General features: G+C 39.6%; 1 protein-coding gene across 3 annotated transcripts in view; it reads right to left on the minus strand.

Moving 5' to 3' along the window:
- The window catches only part of adam22 (ADAM metallopeptidase domain 22), a 115,403-nt gene that overhangs the window by 8,182 nt on the left and 88,702 nt on the right, over window positions 1–18,519 (minus strand). The window contains exons 15-28 of one of the 3 annotated variants that reach the window (XM_031903285.1): window positions 17,881–17,980; window positions 17,269–17,340; window positions 16,832–16,924; window positions 14,019–14,099; window positions 13,510–13,560; window positions 13,344–13,407; window positions 11,678–11,783; window positions 9,667–9,786; window positions 8,837–9,002; window positions 7,286–7,400; window positions 6,835–6,925; window positions 6,306–6,323; window positions 4,227–4,421; window positions 1,098–1,198 (exon numbers count right to left, since the gene is read on the minus strand). In XM_031903285.1, the coding sequence (XP_031759145.1) occupies window positions 1,098–1,198; window positions 4,227–4,421; window positions 6,306–6,323; window positions 6,835–6,925; window positions 7,286–7,400; window positions 8,837–9,002; window positions 9,667–9,786; window positions 11,678–11,783; window positions 13,344–13,407; window positions 13,510–13,560; window positions 14,019–14,099; window positions 16,832–16,924; window positions 17,269–17,340; window positions 17,881–17,980 (1,373 nt within the window). 3 annotated transcript variants of the gene reach the window in all.

An 18,519-nucleotide genomic window follows, 5' to 3' on the forward strand; every position in this document is an offset into this window, starting at 1 on the left:
AATACAGAAAAATAAATCAAAATGTTTCTTAAAAAAAAAAAGCGGCCTTATAAACCAGTGTGTTTCCATTCCTAAGTTCTATACACATGGGTCATACACGCATAATAACTAAGCAGTTGGCCCATATATCATGCATTGGGAATTATGTATCAGTGCCTGAGGGCAAATGCATAGAAATACCCCCTGATTTATCAAGCCAAGCAGCCTCCCACTTTACGTACAAACAATTCAAAGTGTGTCGTTGTAGGTTTAGCACATTGGGCTAGCGCTGCTGATATGATACATTAGTCTTGTGATTATATAAGGAGGAACACAAAGTTATTGTTTTCAGTCTTTACATTTCACTTTTTCACATTGAAGCGTGAGCAGGGCTAGTGTCTGACACAGACTATATCTGGCTTAAGTCACATCTTATTGGCTGATTCAGTTATTGAATGGAGAATTTTCAGGATTTAGTCTCAGATTCCCCAAAAAGAGACTAATGAGCTTATATATGAATTTTCAAGTTTGTGAATTCGAGTTTGTTTTTATAAATGGAATAAACTCATATATCCAATGCTCACTTGTTTATTAATGTGGTAAACACGTTCAAATGAAAAAACTTGGATACCTAGAAATTTAGAGTTTACAAACTCAAATAAAACTCAAAAACTCAAATATCTTGAATAGAAAATATTCCTTGACCTTGCCTAGAACAACTCCCATTGACTTCTATAGAAACTCACCAGCTTTTATATTTAACAAATACCAGACATTCAAGTTTTTGAAACATACCGTAATTCAAATTCGAGTTTTTTTAGCGCTAAAAAACTCGAAGGGCACCGCACTCACTCTGGGACATTGAAAATGTTTCAATTTTTCTTAATAAAACTTTTTTTTTTCCATGAAGTCCCAGTGAGTGTGGTGCCCTTTTTATAGGTTCTCCAATGGAAAGCCATTTGGGGCTTTTTGTGAGGGTCCATAACATATCTGGCCCCTATCACATGACCCTTGACATGGCACACCGTTTTTTTGTACTAGAATATGCTTTGCCCAATCCAGACTGACTCTGGTAAGACCCACAACATATTTGGCAGGTTTTAAGACCAAGCACATACCTTGCCAGGAGTTACTTCGTGGCCTACCATTCTCACAGACATCAGAGACATGCTTAGTGTCCGGGATCCTTTCACTCCACGAGTGGGATAAACCATTGGACCTGGGAAGCAGAAGACAGAATCTGTGATATCTAACTTGCAGCAGGGACTGCATTGCGGCCATTTTGTGCTTCTCCTACACCAACATCACAAAACAAAGCTTTGGCTGCACAACGAAAACAACAAAAAAGGATTTATAAAAAAAACCCATATGAATTAGACAGGAAAATAAAGACAGCGTATTAGATGAATGGGGAGGGCTGGAGAACAGAGTGCATCAAAAGAAACATGAAACAGGTCTATGTGATTTAGAAGCAAAATAAGTACTTAGTCGGTTTTGCCGGTACAATGGGAGCTTTTTTCAAAATTTGCTTTAATTGAAAAGTAACAACATAAGCTTTGATTTGTCTAAGTGTTCTTGTTAGGATGTGCAGGATGGAATACAACGACAAATGGCATTGTTCATGAATCATGATGGTCCCAGCTCTGAGCCCTATATCTCCGAGAGCCACAAGTGATTAAATTACTCTAGGGTGAGGGATGTGACTCAGTAATAAGAAGCATGCTTAGCTTTCCCGCATAATAACATATTCACTTGCCCTTTTATCAAGAACAAAGCACTTTATAGATACATGAGCGCACAAGTCTATGTGTCCCCATTAGAGCTGTTCCTCTGCTGCCAGCTGGGAAATATATGGGCTGCCTACAATAAGGATGTCACACTCATAAAATTCCAGCTGTTGCCCATAACTCCAGTATCTCAGCCTATCAGTACTGGGAGGCATCTTGTTCAGCATTAGGGGCTACAAGGCATCCCTGGCACTGGCACAGATATATATGCAGAAATACATTACCATTGCATATAGCAACTGCCTTATCTGCAGTGTCGGACTGGCCCACCGAGATACCAGGAAAACTCCCGGTGGGCCCAGGTGTCAGCCGGCCCTCTTGCTTCTAACTATTTAGTCTATTTCATGGTCATTTCTGTATGAGAACAAGGAAGCTTGATAGAGTATAGTATGTAGAGGAAAGAGACTAGGATAATAAAGAGTCTGAGGGAGGAGAGGAGGAATTAAAGTTGTGAGAGTGGGCCAGGGTTTTCTGGTGGGTCCCTGCAGTCTCAGTCCGACACTGCTTATCTGTAGCTTATAGAGACAAAGGGATACCTACAATGGTGCTTCAACGACATCTCCAGAGGGAGGTGGGCATACCCATGTATGTTATAAGCATAATAATAAACTAGAAAAGTTTACATTAACACTAGGGATGCACCGAATCCCAGATTTGGTTTGGGATTCGGGCCAAATCCAGCCTTTTTTTGATTGAAGGCCAAATCTAATCTGAATTAGCATATGCTAATTAGCACTCGGAGGGGTTAAATGGCAGGGGGTAAAAAAAATTTCTGCGCGTGTGACTCTTCCCGATCTTAATTCAAATTCGGTTCAGGATTTGTCAGAATCCGCCAGGGTGGGTTCGGTGCATCCCTAATTAACACAAAAGGTATTTAGCCCCAGGCCAATAGGTTTGCAATGTGCCCACATCAATATGGATCAGATGGATCCTTTAAACATAATGATGCTGTAACATCAGAAAAGAAACAACAGGTGACAATACATTACCACATCTGTTTAGATGTAAGAGAAACACCTTTGTTAGGTAGGGCTTGCCTTTTGTTTATTCTTCCTTAATGGACAAGGAAAGTAAAAATCACAGGGGTTACCTATTTGTCACACAGCGCCCCCCCCCCACCCAGAATGGTGATCTTCTTAGCCAAACAACACATTGGGACATGTGTTGTGCCTGCACAGTATACTGACATTTGGATCTGTATTATACTGTACATGGGAATGGTCCCAGAAAGCCAAAGGGGAGCTGTGGGAAACACGGAAGATTTCAGCACACAAATATACCCCAGCCCGGTGCGTTTCTTAGCAAAGAGGAGAACAGGCCCAGAGCCCAAGATAAGCAGCCCTAATTACTGGAGGGTGCCTGGCAGGCCTGGGCTGGCAATCTGTGGATTCTGGCAAATGCCAGAGGGGCTGCTGTAAGATGCCATAGACTATTGGGCTGGTGGTGGGCTGTTTTGGTGCACTTGAAATGCCAAGGCCCATTTTGAATTCCAGTCCAGACTCAATACCATAGGTTCCTCTACTGATTTTCCTTATTCTTTAAATATACCGTCATTCTTCCACATATTTCTAGTGATATCTATGAGTATAAGTTGCCATATCACTGCTATTGTTACTTTAGAGCATCCCAGCCCAGCTTCCAAGTTATGGGCCATTTATAATGGTACCCTTGTGATGACTGGCTGGGTTTTATTACTATGAACTCATAAATAAATCTTTATGGCCTGGGGCCTAATAAAGCCTCATATCCAGTCCACTGGCCTCCAGCTGGACAGCACTGCTAAAGAGAATGCTTGAGCAGTATGGCAATTCATACTCATGCACAAATGGAAATATGGAGAACAGATATTGTAGGGACACATTAGAATATGCGGGCATGCTTTACTAACTATACTCAGGATCTCATTGAGGACTACTAATGCTAAGCTTTCATATAAGTAACAATCGGGCAACGGCCAAGAAGTTCAAATACAGTTGTATCTTTCCATGCAGTACAAGAGATGCATTACTCTATAATATTACTATAAATTCTTCTTTGACTTCAAAGGAGCTGAATAATTAGCTATAAATCATTGTTACAATTGAATGTTGATACCAGTTGTATCCCCTTACTGATCTAAGAAAGAATATGTATCATAAATCCCAAATATTATGGATTTAAGCATAATCTGATGCTTAGAAATGATCCCCATCCCTTTTGAATATGTACCTGGCTTGTCTCACATAGACTTCTGCCCGTCCCTGGGGAACTCTTCATAATAGGAGATATATAGATATAGTTACACTAACTTGCTGCTGTAGGTAAGTACTGAAGCCTGGCAGCTTCCAATAATTGCCTTGACCCACAAATCCTTACTAATAAGAACCCCACTAGAGAGGCAAGTGCTGCTTTGTAGTCAAAGACTGGATATTCTTTTAAAAATATATATTTCCACAAAGAAGAAAAAAAATATAATCAAACCTTCTGCAAAATAATGAAATGTTCTGACTAATGGAATAATGTGGGATGGAACAGGCAGATATCTGAAAATGCGACAGAATAGCAGACCTCTTCTTAGAACTAGATGCTGAGTTTGAGCTGACTCCGGGAGGCAAGTCGCTATAAAAAGAGTCGGCATCTCCAGGCTTTTTTACATAATCTCCCTGGGGTATTTGTCTAAAGCATAATAGATATTGTAAAGTCAGAAAACAAGACAAAAGCACATGGAAACGTCACATACAGACACAGAGCCAAATCAGTTCAGAGGAAAGGGGAACAGACAGGGGAAATGGAACATGTACAGCTATGTCGGATTTAGAACATTGAGGAGCTGCTACACAACTCTGCTCGTTATCAACACATCGGCAGGAATCCTTCAGTATTTCCATCAGGTTACTCTTAATATACACAGAGTACAGTGGCACACGTGGATTGTTGTCTTTTCCACATGGCAAAACACAAGCAGCTGCTCTTGGCATGTCTCATTAGAAATAGTGGGAATCTTTGTGTTAATTGAAAAGTCACATATTGTAATGTCACCCACTGTGACCTACAGCACTTATATTTGCCTATTTGTGTCTGTAAGTTACCCTCCCATATAGATTGTAAGCTCTACGGGGCAGGGACCTCCATCCTCTTGTGTCTTTGACTCTTATCTTACTGCAATTGTATCTTTTATGTTTTTTGTGCTTATTGTAATACTTTGTATTTATCTATTATCTTAATACCCCCTGTTTATATTAATGTCTTCTACAGTACAGCGCTGCGTACATAAGTAGCACTTTATAAATAAAGATAAACATATGTACATACATATTTGTATGATAAGCCTGATTCCAGCCAGGGCACGGTGTGTGTAGGTTCTACCTGGGTTTGTGTGGTTTCCCTCCTACACTTCAGAACCATACAGGCAGGCTAATTGACCCTTGATTAAACTGACCCTAATGTGTGTGTCATTGTGATAGGGACCTTAGTCTGCAAGCTCCACTGGGGCAAGGATGTGTAATCTCTGTAATGTGCTGCAGAATATGTTAGTGCTACATAATAATTGCTCACGTGTGCCCAGGAATAAGGAGCAATAAGTCCTTGTGTTACACCACTGTTATAGATGACTCCACACATGCCGCTTGCATTATTTATTTAATGAGTGTGAGTATCACAATTAGCACAACAAACTAGCACAATTGCTAATATGCATATTGTACAAGGAATATGAGCCAAGAAAGGCCCAGTTGCCATAGTGTGACACTGATTACATTCCAGCAATAATATGCCCAGCACATAATCAGGGTGAATCTCACTTTCTTTTCATTAAAGAGACTGCAGAATGTAAGGCACTGCTTACTGAGTTCCAGGAACAACAAGGGCAGGGTTTAAAAAGGCTCTCGTGCCAGGGCCCTGTATGGGGCCCTCTGGTGGACTTACCTAACTGATATTTGGCCAAAAAAACAGATGTAATATGAAGATAAGATGCACTGCAACTAAAGCAGCAGTTTAGTCATAAAAATCTGTGCCCCCAAAATATGTAACCAGTAACTCCCCTTCTTCTTTTCTGCTGATTCCCTGCATATGCTCTGTGCTGCTGGCACTTACCTGAGCTTGGGGATAACACTATACTGTATATATAGAATATAAATGTCACCATACAGGGCAGATTAGCAATTAATTCAGATTTATATTACATGGTAGGATAGAAACCAGTGAATCCTGCATCAATGATTAATGAACAGTCCTGTGGTATCTGCTTCTATGACAGATGTAATCTTACTTTCTCATAGTGTTTTGATGATTTCCAACAAATCCTAAACTTAGCATGTGCAGTGAGTAAAGATAAAACTTCAATTATCAATTATTTTGTGGTTTGTGGTATACATATATACTTACATAAGGCACCCAGAGCATGGGATTATGGGACTTTGTGTATTCTATCTCACAAACTGTTCATAATAATCCAATACTGTTTATCACTGGAGATGTCAATGAGAACATGTTTGTCATGGCTGATGTTAAAGGACAAATAATTCAGTCTGTGGTAAGCAATAAGGATTTCAGAACACTAACCTTTCTCGTCGATAGTTTCTTTTCATGTCAAAAGAAAAGAAAGAGTTACTCAATGTGAACTTCAAATGGGTAAAATAAACAACAACAATGACCAAACCTTAAAACCAGACAAAACACACCAACATGAATATGAGGTTCTGTCCATTTATCAGATACATGTGTTTTTACATAGCATTTACCTTCTATTTATACATATAGGTGGGATCTGCCTTAATGCTTGCCACAGCTCATGTTTTTAAATCCGTGCAACATTTCACTCAGTCTGCTGATATATTTTGATCTGAGGCAAGCATTATGGTAGCTCCAACTTATGCAGATTAAGTTCATTTGCCAAGAAAAAAAGAGAAAATACCTATCCCACAGAAGCACAGAAAAGCTGGGTACCTAATGCTGCTCTTACTGCACTACATCCGTGTGGATCATGCAATATCTGTGTGGAGGGGCCCTAAGGTAGCTCGGGCTGTGCATGTATATAAGGGACATGCAGAACCATAAGGAAAGACAGATGATAGGAAACAAAAGGACTTACTTGTACCCCCATGCGGTTATTCCTAACACCAGTGCCAGCACTAGAATGGTGCCAGCTATGGCTCCTATGATTATGTTTGTGCTAATTACACCTGCAAAAATAAAGTAGATCTTCTTACAAAGTGACATTTATTGTCTGTTAGTATAGTGTAACTGGATCAAACAATGCATGTGGGTCCCTCTAGTTATTATTAGCCATTATTTATCATGTGACAGGGCTGGTAACAAGGGGACCTCAGTCCCTGTCCCAGTGGAGTTTACAAGCTCTTATCCCTATAGCAGTCACACAGACACAGACAGACAGACTGTGTTGTGACGCTCTACCACTATATTCATATTATATCCATACATACCACACTCGCATCCTTTGTACAGCATGGTAACAGCTGGAGCTAGACCATCCCCTAGCAGAATATGGTGCTAAGCTTAAGTAACAATGAGCTTATACTGACCTTCATCTCTATGGCCTTCATCTGGCTTAATGATACCATCATAAGGTAGGAAATTGCTGCAGTCGTCTCCTGTCCAAAAACTATCACAGATGCACTTGACCTCATTACTACATACCTGCAAATGCCAAACAGATGTGTCTATAAGACATGGTATAACACTGCAGTTCTAATGGGCAGCGGAGGAACAGACACGGGATACTGCTCCTGGGCAAACTTAGTGTCTTTTATTACATAACCCCCATTGTGCTTTAGTGTAGGATTCCATCCTGTGCAAAGGGTGCTGTGCACCTTATAAAACTTTTATTCATCTTGGCACTCTAGGGATTAACACCCTTGCATAAAGTGTTAAAGCATGAAGGTATGGAGATCCAAATTACAGAAAGACCGCTTATTCAGAAACCCCAGGTCCCAACCATTCTTTATTAAAATAAACTATGCCCAGATATTTTACTTCTTAAAGCCACTGTACAGGCAGAGCAACCCTGGGATGAGGAGTACAATCTATAGATAGAATGTTATATTTGAAGTCCCGAGACACAGAAAGATTATTCATTCTGAATAAGAATGTGTATCTTGGTATATGAAAGCTAAACAAGGTTTCATCAGCATAACTGATTCATTTTTCTCCCTGTCCCCTAGGTGCAGGCCGGGTATCCTAGGATTGGCCATAATATAAGTGGCTATAGGTTTCAAGGCCACTGCAAATAATAAATGGAATTATGAGTGGCAATGGAAAGCCACCATGTTGTGGTTATTGATGCCTGAGGAAAGTGATTGTCAAGATTAATCCAGAATATAAACCTGCCACCAAAATCCAAACTTTGCATAAGATGTAAAAGGCTAGGGCCTATCTGCAGAGCTCAGACTACAGTACAGCTTTCATGATATACTATATAAATGTATGGTATCTGGTATCTGTATATATGTCACAATCTGGAATGACGTCTATTTGCATTGTAAAAAAAGTAATATTGTTCATAATTGCTTTAGGAGCTGTAATATTTGGCAGCAGTAACATTCAACCTAAGAAAATTGGGAGCTACTATTTTTTTGCTATGTTCTATCGCCTGCCCTAATCCTTCTTCCTGATGAATACTGCATGCAATAGGGACAAGATTCAGACAATTCAGATAATACATTGCTGAATCTTGTTGTTACTGAGTGGTTTGTAAATGAAATTTTACTGTGTGGTGCTGTAGCAAGCAACAGATAATCAGGCAGGTATAGTACATTCTGAGACTAATAATAACGTGCCTTTCAACTTCCAATCAGAAAAGGCCATATATCAAAAGCAACACCAAAATGACATTGGTAGTCACAATACATCAGCTGAAACCCTTTGTATTTAAGCCCTATTCCTTCTTTGATTAAAGTTTGTGGATACACTGAATATAACCAGGTCTGCTTAGCAACAAGCTTTGCACTTTCCCTCACATTTCCTTACTGGTGCCAATAAAAAAATTAAATGAAAATTGTGTTTATTCTATAAGTTTATGCATGCACTAAGGAAAGTATTCTAAATCCAGCACCCCCAGTAGTATAAATACTTACGCCATGCCCTGAGCAAATTTTGTTTGTGCTGCCCAAGCAAGTGCTGAAGTTGAAGGAATCGATGGGAAGACATCGGTGTTCAAGGCACATCATGCCAGTGCCACAAGGAGTGCCATCTTCCACATAACCAAGGTCAGTGTCTTCGTCCAGCTTTACATGCCCACCGCTAAAAGGACAAACCCCACAAAATTTTTATGATTTAAAAAAAAAAAAAAAATCAAGGATCCTTAACATTTACAGCAGTTACAGAGGTGATAACACATTAACCTCAAAAATTTAAGTTTGAAAATAGATCTCAATTTTTAAAAATGTGCCTCTATGTATTTGACCTATTCTAGTGACAACAGCTACCCAATGCAGATTCTGGAAATGGGAAACATAACCAGAGAGGCTTATCAGTTTGCCTGTAGTTTATAAAAAGGCCAGCTTTTTCACTCTGCTGTGTATGCATCGGCCCTGGGATTTTGAAGAAAGAAGTGGAAGAACGGGTTCGCTCTGTGGTGCTCGATACAAAGGACTTTGGGCCCCGGCTGTTTTCTGCTAACAGCAATACCAGCTTGGGGTATAGATAAGTGAATACAATCACTGGGGGTGCCTAACTTTTGGTACCCTAAATGATTGTGACTTTACTTTTCCTTTAATATAGCATTTGTTTGACTGCATATCTGCATATATGTATAGGGGTAAATACATATTATGCAGGAGTACAACATGCTGTGGTCTTGTATTTTTCTGTCAATTGAAAAAAAATATTGAGCAATACCTCGATAATAAACAAGAAATACAATTTCCCTTTAATTTCCATTTCAATTACATTGAATAATATTTACCTGCAGTTATACAGCTTTCCCTGATTTACAACTGAAGACGTGGTAACATCTCCATCCAGCTCCCCGAGCCTCGGCACACTCGAAATGTTGGTACACAAGAGATAGCCGCATAGTACATCTCTGGAACAAATTACATATAAAATAAGTCATTTAAATAGAAATGTCTTTGTACAAAACCTGCTTTTGTCATGAATATATATAGGAATATTGATAATCAGCTAGAAAATAAAATTGTATATCTGCAAGTGGGTCTTAATTATAAAATTCAGAGCTATAGTCAGGATTGTAATTAGGATACACATGAAATAAATGACTGGCAGAAGTCGGCCAATGTATCAAAATATGGAGATGAATTAAAGCTCAGCAGATGGGGAAGGAAAATCCATTATCCTAGGCACACTCAATATATTTGTTAATTGGAAAGGGAAAGGTTGGTATCACGCCAGCTCTCTTCTTTTTTCTAAATGTGTAAGTGTAAAGCCACAAGGAGAAACCTCCCAGTGATACAGCTATGGTTCTTCCATAAATAAAGGCTGTAAAGAACTGTACAAATGTAAGTTTCCATGCAATGAAAAACACAGCGGGTAAAATGCTGGCTATCTTATCAACATTGTTTTCCAAGGCCAAAAATGTAATTGGGAGAAAAATGTAGAACACAGAAAAGGGTGTGAAACAGATGTATATTGGCAAGCTTATCTACTGTTTGGCTGTTTCCACACATTAAGGGGCTGATTCACTAAAGGCCGAAAAAAACCGAGTGATATTTATAGCATGCATTAAAAATATTATCACTTCTTGGCCCCGATTCACTAAAGTCCGAAATAAGGAGTGCTATTTATAGCATGCGTTAAAAATCTTATCACTTCTTATTTTTCGCTCGATTCACTAAAAGGACACTTGTCATAATTAAGAAGCGATGTTCTTGGCGTTATTTATCTTGTGACGACATATTTTCAAGCAATATATTACGCAGCGCACAACATATTACGCAGCACGTTGCTTGAAAATATGTCGTCGCAAGATAAATAACGCCAAGAACATCGCTTCTTAATTATGACAAGTGTCCTTTTAGTGAATCGAGCGAAAAATAAGAAGTGATAAGATTTTTAACGCATGCTATAAATAGCACTCCTTATTTCGGACTTTAGTGAATCGGGCCACTTATATTTTGCGAATTAACGATCGATTCACTAAAAGGACACTTGTCTGAATTAAGAAGCGATGTTATTGTCGTTATTTATCTGGCGATGACATATTTTTCGTAGCACCTGATATTAGTGCACGCTATTACGCACGTAGCAATTACTTTCTGAAAACTACTGTTCTGAAAATTACCATTTCCCTGAAAACTGAAGGATGCATCATTCTAGGACGATCACATACTTGAAAAAATCCTACTGCAAACTCCATTGTCACCACAGACAATCACCAGCTGCAATTTTGTTCAGTAACTCCTACTCCTGGGAGGCGTTAAGTTTCACGGTAATTATCGCCACATTTTATGCTTTTAACGCTTCAAATATGTCTGTGAAGTATGCGTTAGTATTATTTCTATTCGATAATTACCTCAATGCGATGGAAATACCACTTTGCGATAATCAGGATTTTTGCACATGCGATATGAGTAGTAATGCATGCAAAATGACTTTGATGAATCGGTACTTAATTATCGAACACTTTTAAACGTATAAAACTATGCGTTAATAAGCGTTAATGACCTTTAGTGAATCGGCCCCTAAATCCCCCTTTTTTAAATAATTAAGCAGACTGGAGCAATGGTAGGAGAGGGTTCATGCATCAGAATGGCCCATTTTTCCCCAGAAGATGTCTCACACAAAAACCTCAGTATATGTAGTATGTACTCCTTACATATTTAGCAGCAGGCAAATTACAGTGCATATCTGACAAGTGCCAGGGCACTACTAACAATCCCATTCTCTGCCTTTAGAATTCTGTGAATTCTGTTCTAATTGCACATTATTTCCTGCTATAACTTCCCTCTGTAACCTACTGTTTGTTGCACTGTATCCAGGTTTCCTTATTTCTACCGCAGTTGCCTTTTTCTGTGCCTTCAATATTCAGCTTTTCATAGCAATATTTGTCTGCAGCTGACACTTCTGAAATCAAAAGAGGTTTTTTCTTATTATTATAGACAAAGAATAAAATACTGCACATCCATATTCACATACACAACACATTAAAAAGACACTGCCTTCCCAAGGAAGGTCACCACATGTGACCAAAATGTTGGATCAAACTGTTGACTTGTCAAATGTAGTGTCTTGTTATGGTATACACCCATATACCTACACCCAGGTGTGCCCATTCGACCCTAAGGCCAAGGGAATTTTGTAAATGTGACTTAATTGTCTCTATAAGACCTTCTGTGCAAATATGAAGTACTAAAGGGGACATTTTGTGTGAAAAAGAATATTGTGCAAATTAATTGTACTCATCTAAATATAGAAGGAATGTGCCTTAAAAGTAGTGTTTCAGGTTGATTCATTAAAAATGTTTACTAGTTCTGCCCATCTGTTCCACTTCCTGCTGCCTCCATTCCCAGGCTGTGTAGGGGAGCCAGTGGCACTCAGCACACTGCACTGTAGGATAGCAACCAATCAGCAGCTACACAATAAATATAGTAGGATGGAGCATGCCAGGACAACTATGTTAGTAAAAATAAAATAAACTTTTATTTTTAGCTTCCATTAAAAACATGTAGAAAAAATAGGAAAACTGAAACCCCCCAGCTTGACGCGTTTCATGGCTCAAGGCCGTTTCAGTTTTGCTATTTTTTCTACATGTTTTTAATGGAAGCTAAAAATAAAAGTTTATTTTATTTTTACTAACATAGTTGTCCTGGCGTGCTCCATCCTACTATATTTATTGTGTTGCTCCTTGCCACGCCTGGATCGGGGGCGTTATTGGATGTGCCAGCACGGGACACTATGTACGCGGAACCTATCCGGTGAGTGCTCCCTGTTTTTTGTGCTTATGACCAATCAGCAGGTAGGCTGACCTGATAGAAAACTGAAGCCTTTCTTTACTTGTATGACTACAGGGCTATGATTGGCTATCCCCCTTCTACTGTGCTTCTGGCAGGGACCATTAGGACACACCCACCCCTCATTTGAAACATGGACAGGGACCTGAGAGGATCTATAGGGAACTCCAATAAAGGGGCCATTTTTACAGGTAGGATTAATCTTTAGTCCAAAGGAAAACCAGCACCATATATAATTTATAATTGCCTATAAGATTAGAGTGTTTTTTTTTTTATTTATCCTATATGTCTCCTTTAATATTTCATGAATATGAAGTTGTGTCTAACAACACAATTTAGTACATTTCAAAGTGCAGGAACAAAGAAGCTTTTGTATTTGAAAGTGTCCCTAAAGCAGTGTTCCAAAACTGTGGGGCTGGCACCTCTGGAGGAAGGCAGTAGTGGGAAAGGGGACTGGGTTAGCATAGATTTGGGGGACAATCTATATTTGCTCTGACACCAGAAGATTAAGATTTAGGGTAACAACTTATTAGCTGCCCTATATATTCATGCAACAATGATTGAAGCACTGATACCATTATTTTCCAGTAATCTTGTTATTAGTTAAAGGGGACCTTAATCAAAGTCTGGGTCATCATATGTCGTATTCCACATATTTCTCATATATACTCACTTTCACCCCAGATATACTTGCACTGTCTCTCTCTAGTTTTGCATCTTCCTCCAAAACAGAGACCCTGGGAAGGAAAGAGATTTAGTAGTATCCATAAGCGAACCAGAATAAGGATTTCACATATGTAACTGCCAGAGCCACCAGGGTATTATAGGTGCAAGGTTACCTGCATGCTTTCACATTGGTATCCATCCAGTTTGTGAATGTTAGCAGGACACTGAGGGAACAAAAACATCTCAGGTATATGGAAATACATTCTTCTTGCAATATTAGATTTTTTTTATTAGATTTTTTTCCTAAATCTAATACCTTGACAATAATACCCTTTAATACCTATAGTAGGTTGCTTGTATTACGGTGAGGTGAGTACAAAGGGCTTATTTCTTAATGCTAAGTACACACTCCCCTTTGACCAATTCAGCTACAAATATGCTGCACAGGTCCAGATCCAACCAAGTGAAATGGGGAAAAGGGGGAAGCAATCATGCACCCCATTAGACATTGGCCTAAGAATGAAATGCCTTTGAATGTTCCTGAGATAAGATTTGTCTCTTGGTATTTCCTTTGCTTACCAATAAAAGAGCATTGACCCCAGTTGCACACTTACATGACATAAGTGACTATAACATCTTGCTGTAATTTCTAGTAGATGCAACTTTTATCCTTCCCAATTACCTGACTTGAATTTCCTGTACAGGTCTCTGGGATATCACAGTCGTTTACAGCTTCTCTGCAGATCATCTCTTTAGGATTGAACTTCAAAAAAAAGAAAATTTATATAGTTCTTGTCAGTAATTGCATTTAAATCAAATGGAAGGTTAAGGTGCACTTGCCACAGTAATAGAGCTTTGTTAGGGCATTCACCTTATCGATCTGTCCCTGGCACTCCATGATAAAAATTATGCCAGTTGCACCCACTCTGATTCAGTCAAAATGCAACTTGAATGTGATTTTCCCATGAAAATGCAAATTAGCAACCATATTGATAAACTGTGGTGTGGTGGATCACATGCACAGTTTACACATTGCACTAGCTTTGTAAATTATCTCAACAGCATCAAAATGCTATGACTCCCCTGTTATCTCTTCAAATTGCACTGAACAGTAATCCCATGACTTGCCTTATTGCCAGGCCCAGCCAATTCCCACTTAAAAAATGATTTGGAGGCAGAGTTTTTATTATATTTAATTCCCCATATGTGCCATTAGCTTAGCAAGTAATAATTTATAGTTACATAGTTACATAGTTACATAGGGTTGAAAAAAGACCATTGTCCATCAAGTTCAACCCATCCGAGTAAACCCAGCACACAACCTATACTAACCAATCTATACACTCACATACATAAACTATATATATACAACCAGTAATACTAACTGTAGATATTAGTATCACAATAGCCTTGGATATTCTGCTTGTTCAAAAACTCATCCAGGCCCCTCTTAAAGGCATTAACAGAGTCTGCCATTACCACATCACTAGGAAGGGCATTCCACAACCTCACTGCCCTCACCGTGAAAAACCACCTACGCTGCTTCAAATGGAAGCTCTGTTCCTCTAATCTATAGGGGTGACCTCTGGTGCGCTGATTGTTTTTATGGGAAAAAAGAACATCCCCCAACTGCCTATAATCCCCTCTAATGTACTTGTACAGAGTAATCATGTCCCCTCGCAAGCGCCTCTTTTCCAGAGAAAACAACCCCAACCTCGACAGTCTAACCTCATAGCTTAAATCTTCCATCCCCTTTACCAGTTTAGTTGCACGTCTCTGCACTCTCTCCAGCTCATTAATATCCTTCTTAAGGACTGGAGCCCAAAACTGCACTGCATACTCAAGGTGAGGCCTTACCAGGGACCTATAAAGCGGCAAAAATATGTTCTCATCCCTTGAGTCAATGCCCTTTTTTATACAAGACAGCACTTTATTTGCTGTAGTAGCCACAGAATGACACTGCCTGGAATTAGACAACTTGTGATCTACAAAAACCCCTAGATCCTTCTCCATTAAGGATGCCCCCAACACACTACCATTCAGTAGATAGTTTGCGTTTATATTATTCCTACCAAAGTGCATAACTTTGCACTTGTCAACATTGAACCTCATTTTCCAGTTTGCTGCCCAGTTTTCCAATTTTGTCAAATCGCTCTGCAAAGCGGCAGCATCCTGCATGGAACTTATAGTTTTGCACAATTTAGTGTCATCAGCAAAAATAGAAACAGTACTCTCTATGCCCACCTCCAGGTCATTAATAAACAAGTTAAAAAGCAAAGGACCAAGGACTGACCCCTGCGGTACTCCACTAACCACACTGGCCCAATTAGAAAATGTTCCATTTACCACCACTCTTTGTACTCTATCCTTCAGCCAGTTTTCTATCCAATTACAAATATTATGTTCTAGGCCAATATTCCTCAATTTGATCATTAACCTTCTGTGCGGTACTGTATCAAACGCTTTAGCAAAATCTAAGTAGATGACATCAACTGCCATTCCAGCATCAAGGTTCCTGCTCACCTCCTCATAAAAGGCAACTAAATTAGTCTGGCAAGATCTGTTACGCATAAAACCATGCTGGCACAAACTTAATACAAATAATTTTTTTCCAGCCTTGTTAGCCTATACTGGTCTGGAACAATAATGCAGGTATGATTCAAATAGTGTCATTTATTAAAGCCCCATACGCAAGGGCTGGATTGCTAAGTGGCGTAAATTGTCTAGCTTGCATATCTGAATAATGTGGAAGCTAGTGGTCATTCAAGGGGAAGTCTGTGTGCTACCGCTAACCCTCCTCTCATGAACATTGCACTGCTGAATGCAGACAGGGATGTATATGTGAGATATAGGCAGATCTCCACTATGGGCACTTAGCACAAGGGTTAAATAGTTATACAAACCTCACAACCTATATTTAGATTAATCTAATTGCTTACTGGCATAATAAACTTTTTGGGTGATGGGGGGGGTATGAACACTAAAGCGCAAAGAACTTAGCAAAAAACTTACAAAGTGTATGGGGAGCAATTGTTCGTCCTATATCTGTTATGTTACCCAAGGGTAAGACATGTCAGTTGTGAAAGCCCACTTACCACTAAGGCAGTGGCCCCGCGACAAATCTTCGTTGTCACAGGCGACTAATCTCCCCACAATGCCATCCCACCGGCTAGAATGTAAATCGCCTGTGGGATGGCATACGCGTCACTGCGATGTCCTGCAGTCGCCTGAAGTTTCCTCCGAAGACAACTTTGGCGGTTTCAGCAAATTGCCGCGTATGCCATCCCACCCGCGATTTAAATTACAGCCGTCTGTCACAGCCCTAATAGGCATCATCCTGGGTACACCAGTAAATTGCTGTATGGCATTGTCAGGGACATAGTTTTTCCCTCTAAACCATTTGTTTATTCAGGCACTGGGAAAACACAAGTGAACGGTGTTTATTTGCTAAAACAAATGTCTCAAACACTGGGGCTGAACAATGAGATGTGTTACCTTACAGTCAGAACAGCAAAGGCCATCACTGCACTCTGAGTCTTGAGTTAAGGTGCATTTTTTGCAGCACTCCCCTCCTTCTACAGCACACTCCTGAAATGAAGGCAGCATCTTTAGTACAGTATATAAGGAACAGAAATGGAAACACAGACCTTTGGGTAAAACAGCACTACAATAAGGGTGAGGTGAGAAAATGCAGAGGACAAGTAACAACGTAAAATGTTATTCTATCCCATACAGTGGGGAAACATGGCCCAAAGTATGATACGTACTTATGGGCTAATACACAAGAGCACTACCAGCTGAGATTCAAGACAACAAATACCGCTGTAACATTTTAACCCCAATAGAGGCTTTAATAAGGTAGAAACAGTCTAGACCTAAGCAGATAAGCATCCAATAAAGTCCTATTAAAGTCAAACTAACAATGCACATACCGCAATAGTGCCACAATCACACTCTTCCCCGGCCTCAACAAAGCCATTTCCACACTCGGGAGGATCCAAAAGCTGTAGAAAGAATCAGAGTGGTTAGATCATAGACAGCAGGCCTAGTCTGGGAATCAAAATAGGCCCTGGCATTTTAAGTACATAGAGGCCCAAACAGTCCAATAAATGACTGTCTATGGCATCTTACAGCAGCCCCTTTGGCATTTCCCAAAATCCACAGATTGTCAGTCTGGGCCTAATAAACATAACATTTAACTTTGTATTACTCCAATTGATTATATTGTTCCCTTTACTATATATTAAAGTTCTTGAAGAACTTTAAGACTTGAAAACTCGGTACCATACAGATTGCAAACATGGGAAGAATTGTATTTACTGTACATAGGTTATCAAGCTGTCACATACCTTTCAACAGCGAAGTGGAAATAGAATTCTGATGTTAATTTACTATGAAAACAATTGACACGGCTATGATTTCCAGGTGATTACCTGTAAATCTTTACATCACCGTTTGATAAAGAATACAAGAAGTCCACCTAGGAGGCCTATGAAACATTATACAAACATTATTACAAGCACTTGGAAACAGAAGACATATACCTTAAGTGGCTTATTGAACAGACAAGATCCACCCCCGTTATTTAGAAATTCATGGTATTCTTCTATGTTACAAACTGAGAACTTGCTTGGAAGGTAATACCTGATAAGAGAGAGTTCATGCAAATAGCATTAATAAAAAGACATTGGATAAGTGAAGGGCAAAGAGATGATAAGGCATTATTGTATATGACCCTCTTAGGCTCACAAAGTCATGCAACCCCTCCCTCACCTTGTTCCATTGTGAAATATTGTATTCTGGGACTTGAAGTCCCTCTAATTTCTATAGTGGGTGGTGCACAGATTCTTTGGAAAGCAAAGGGTCTTCAGGTCCCAGAGTATGAGCCGAAATCCGCTCAGTGTGTCTACACCCAGGTTGACGCAATGATTTTGGATGCAGACACACCAATAAGCTTTTAGAAACATCACTTTCTTCTTTTTAGGTGTTTTGTGCATGTACTTTACATTCAATGTCCTTCTGAGTCAGCAGCTTATCGGCCTGTATAATGGGCCCTCAGCTGGGCCTACCCAACCAATAAGGATAAGGATTGGCTTGTTGATGAGGTCCTTGTTCCGATGGAATACATCTTGTTAATGTGATCCAATATCGCCCACCTCAAGGTATATATCTGAATATTGTAG

The sequence above is a fragment of the Xenopus tropicalis genome, chromosome 6, assembly GCF_000004195.4.
Source record: "Xenopus tropicalis strain Nigerian chromosome 6, UCB_Xtro_10.0, whole genome shotgun sequence".
NCBI classification, from domain to species: Eukaryota; Metazoa; Chordata; class Amphibia; order Anura; family Pipidae; genus Xenopus; species Xenopus tropicalis.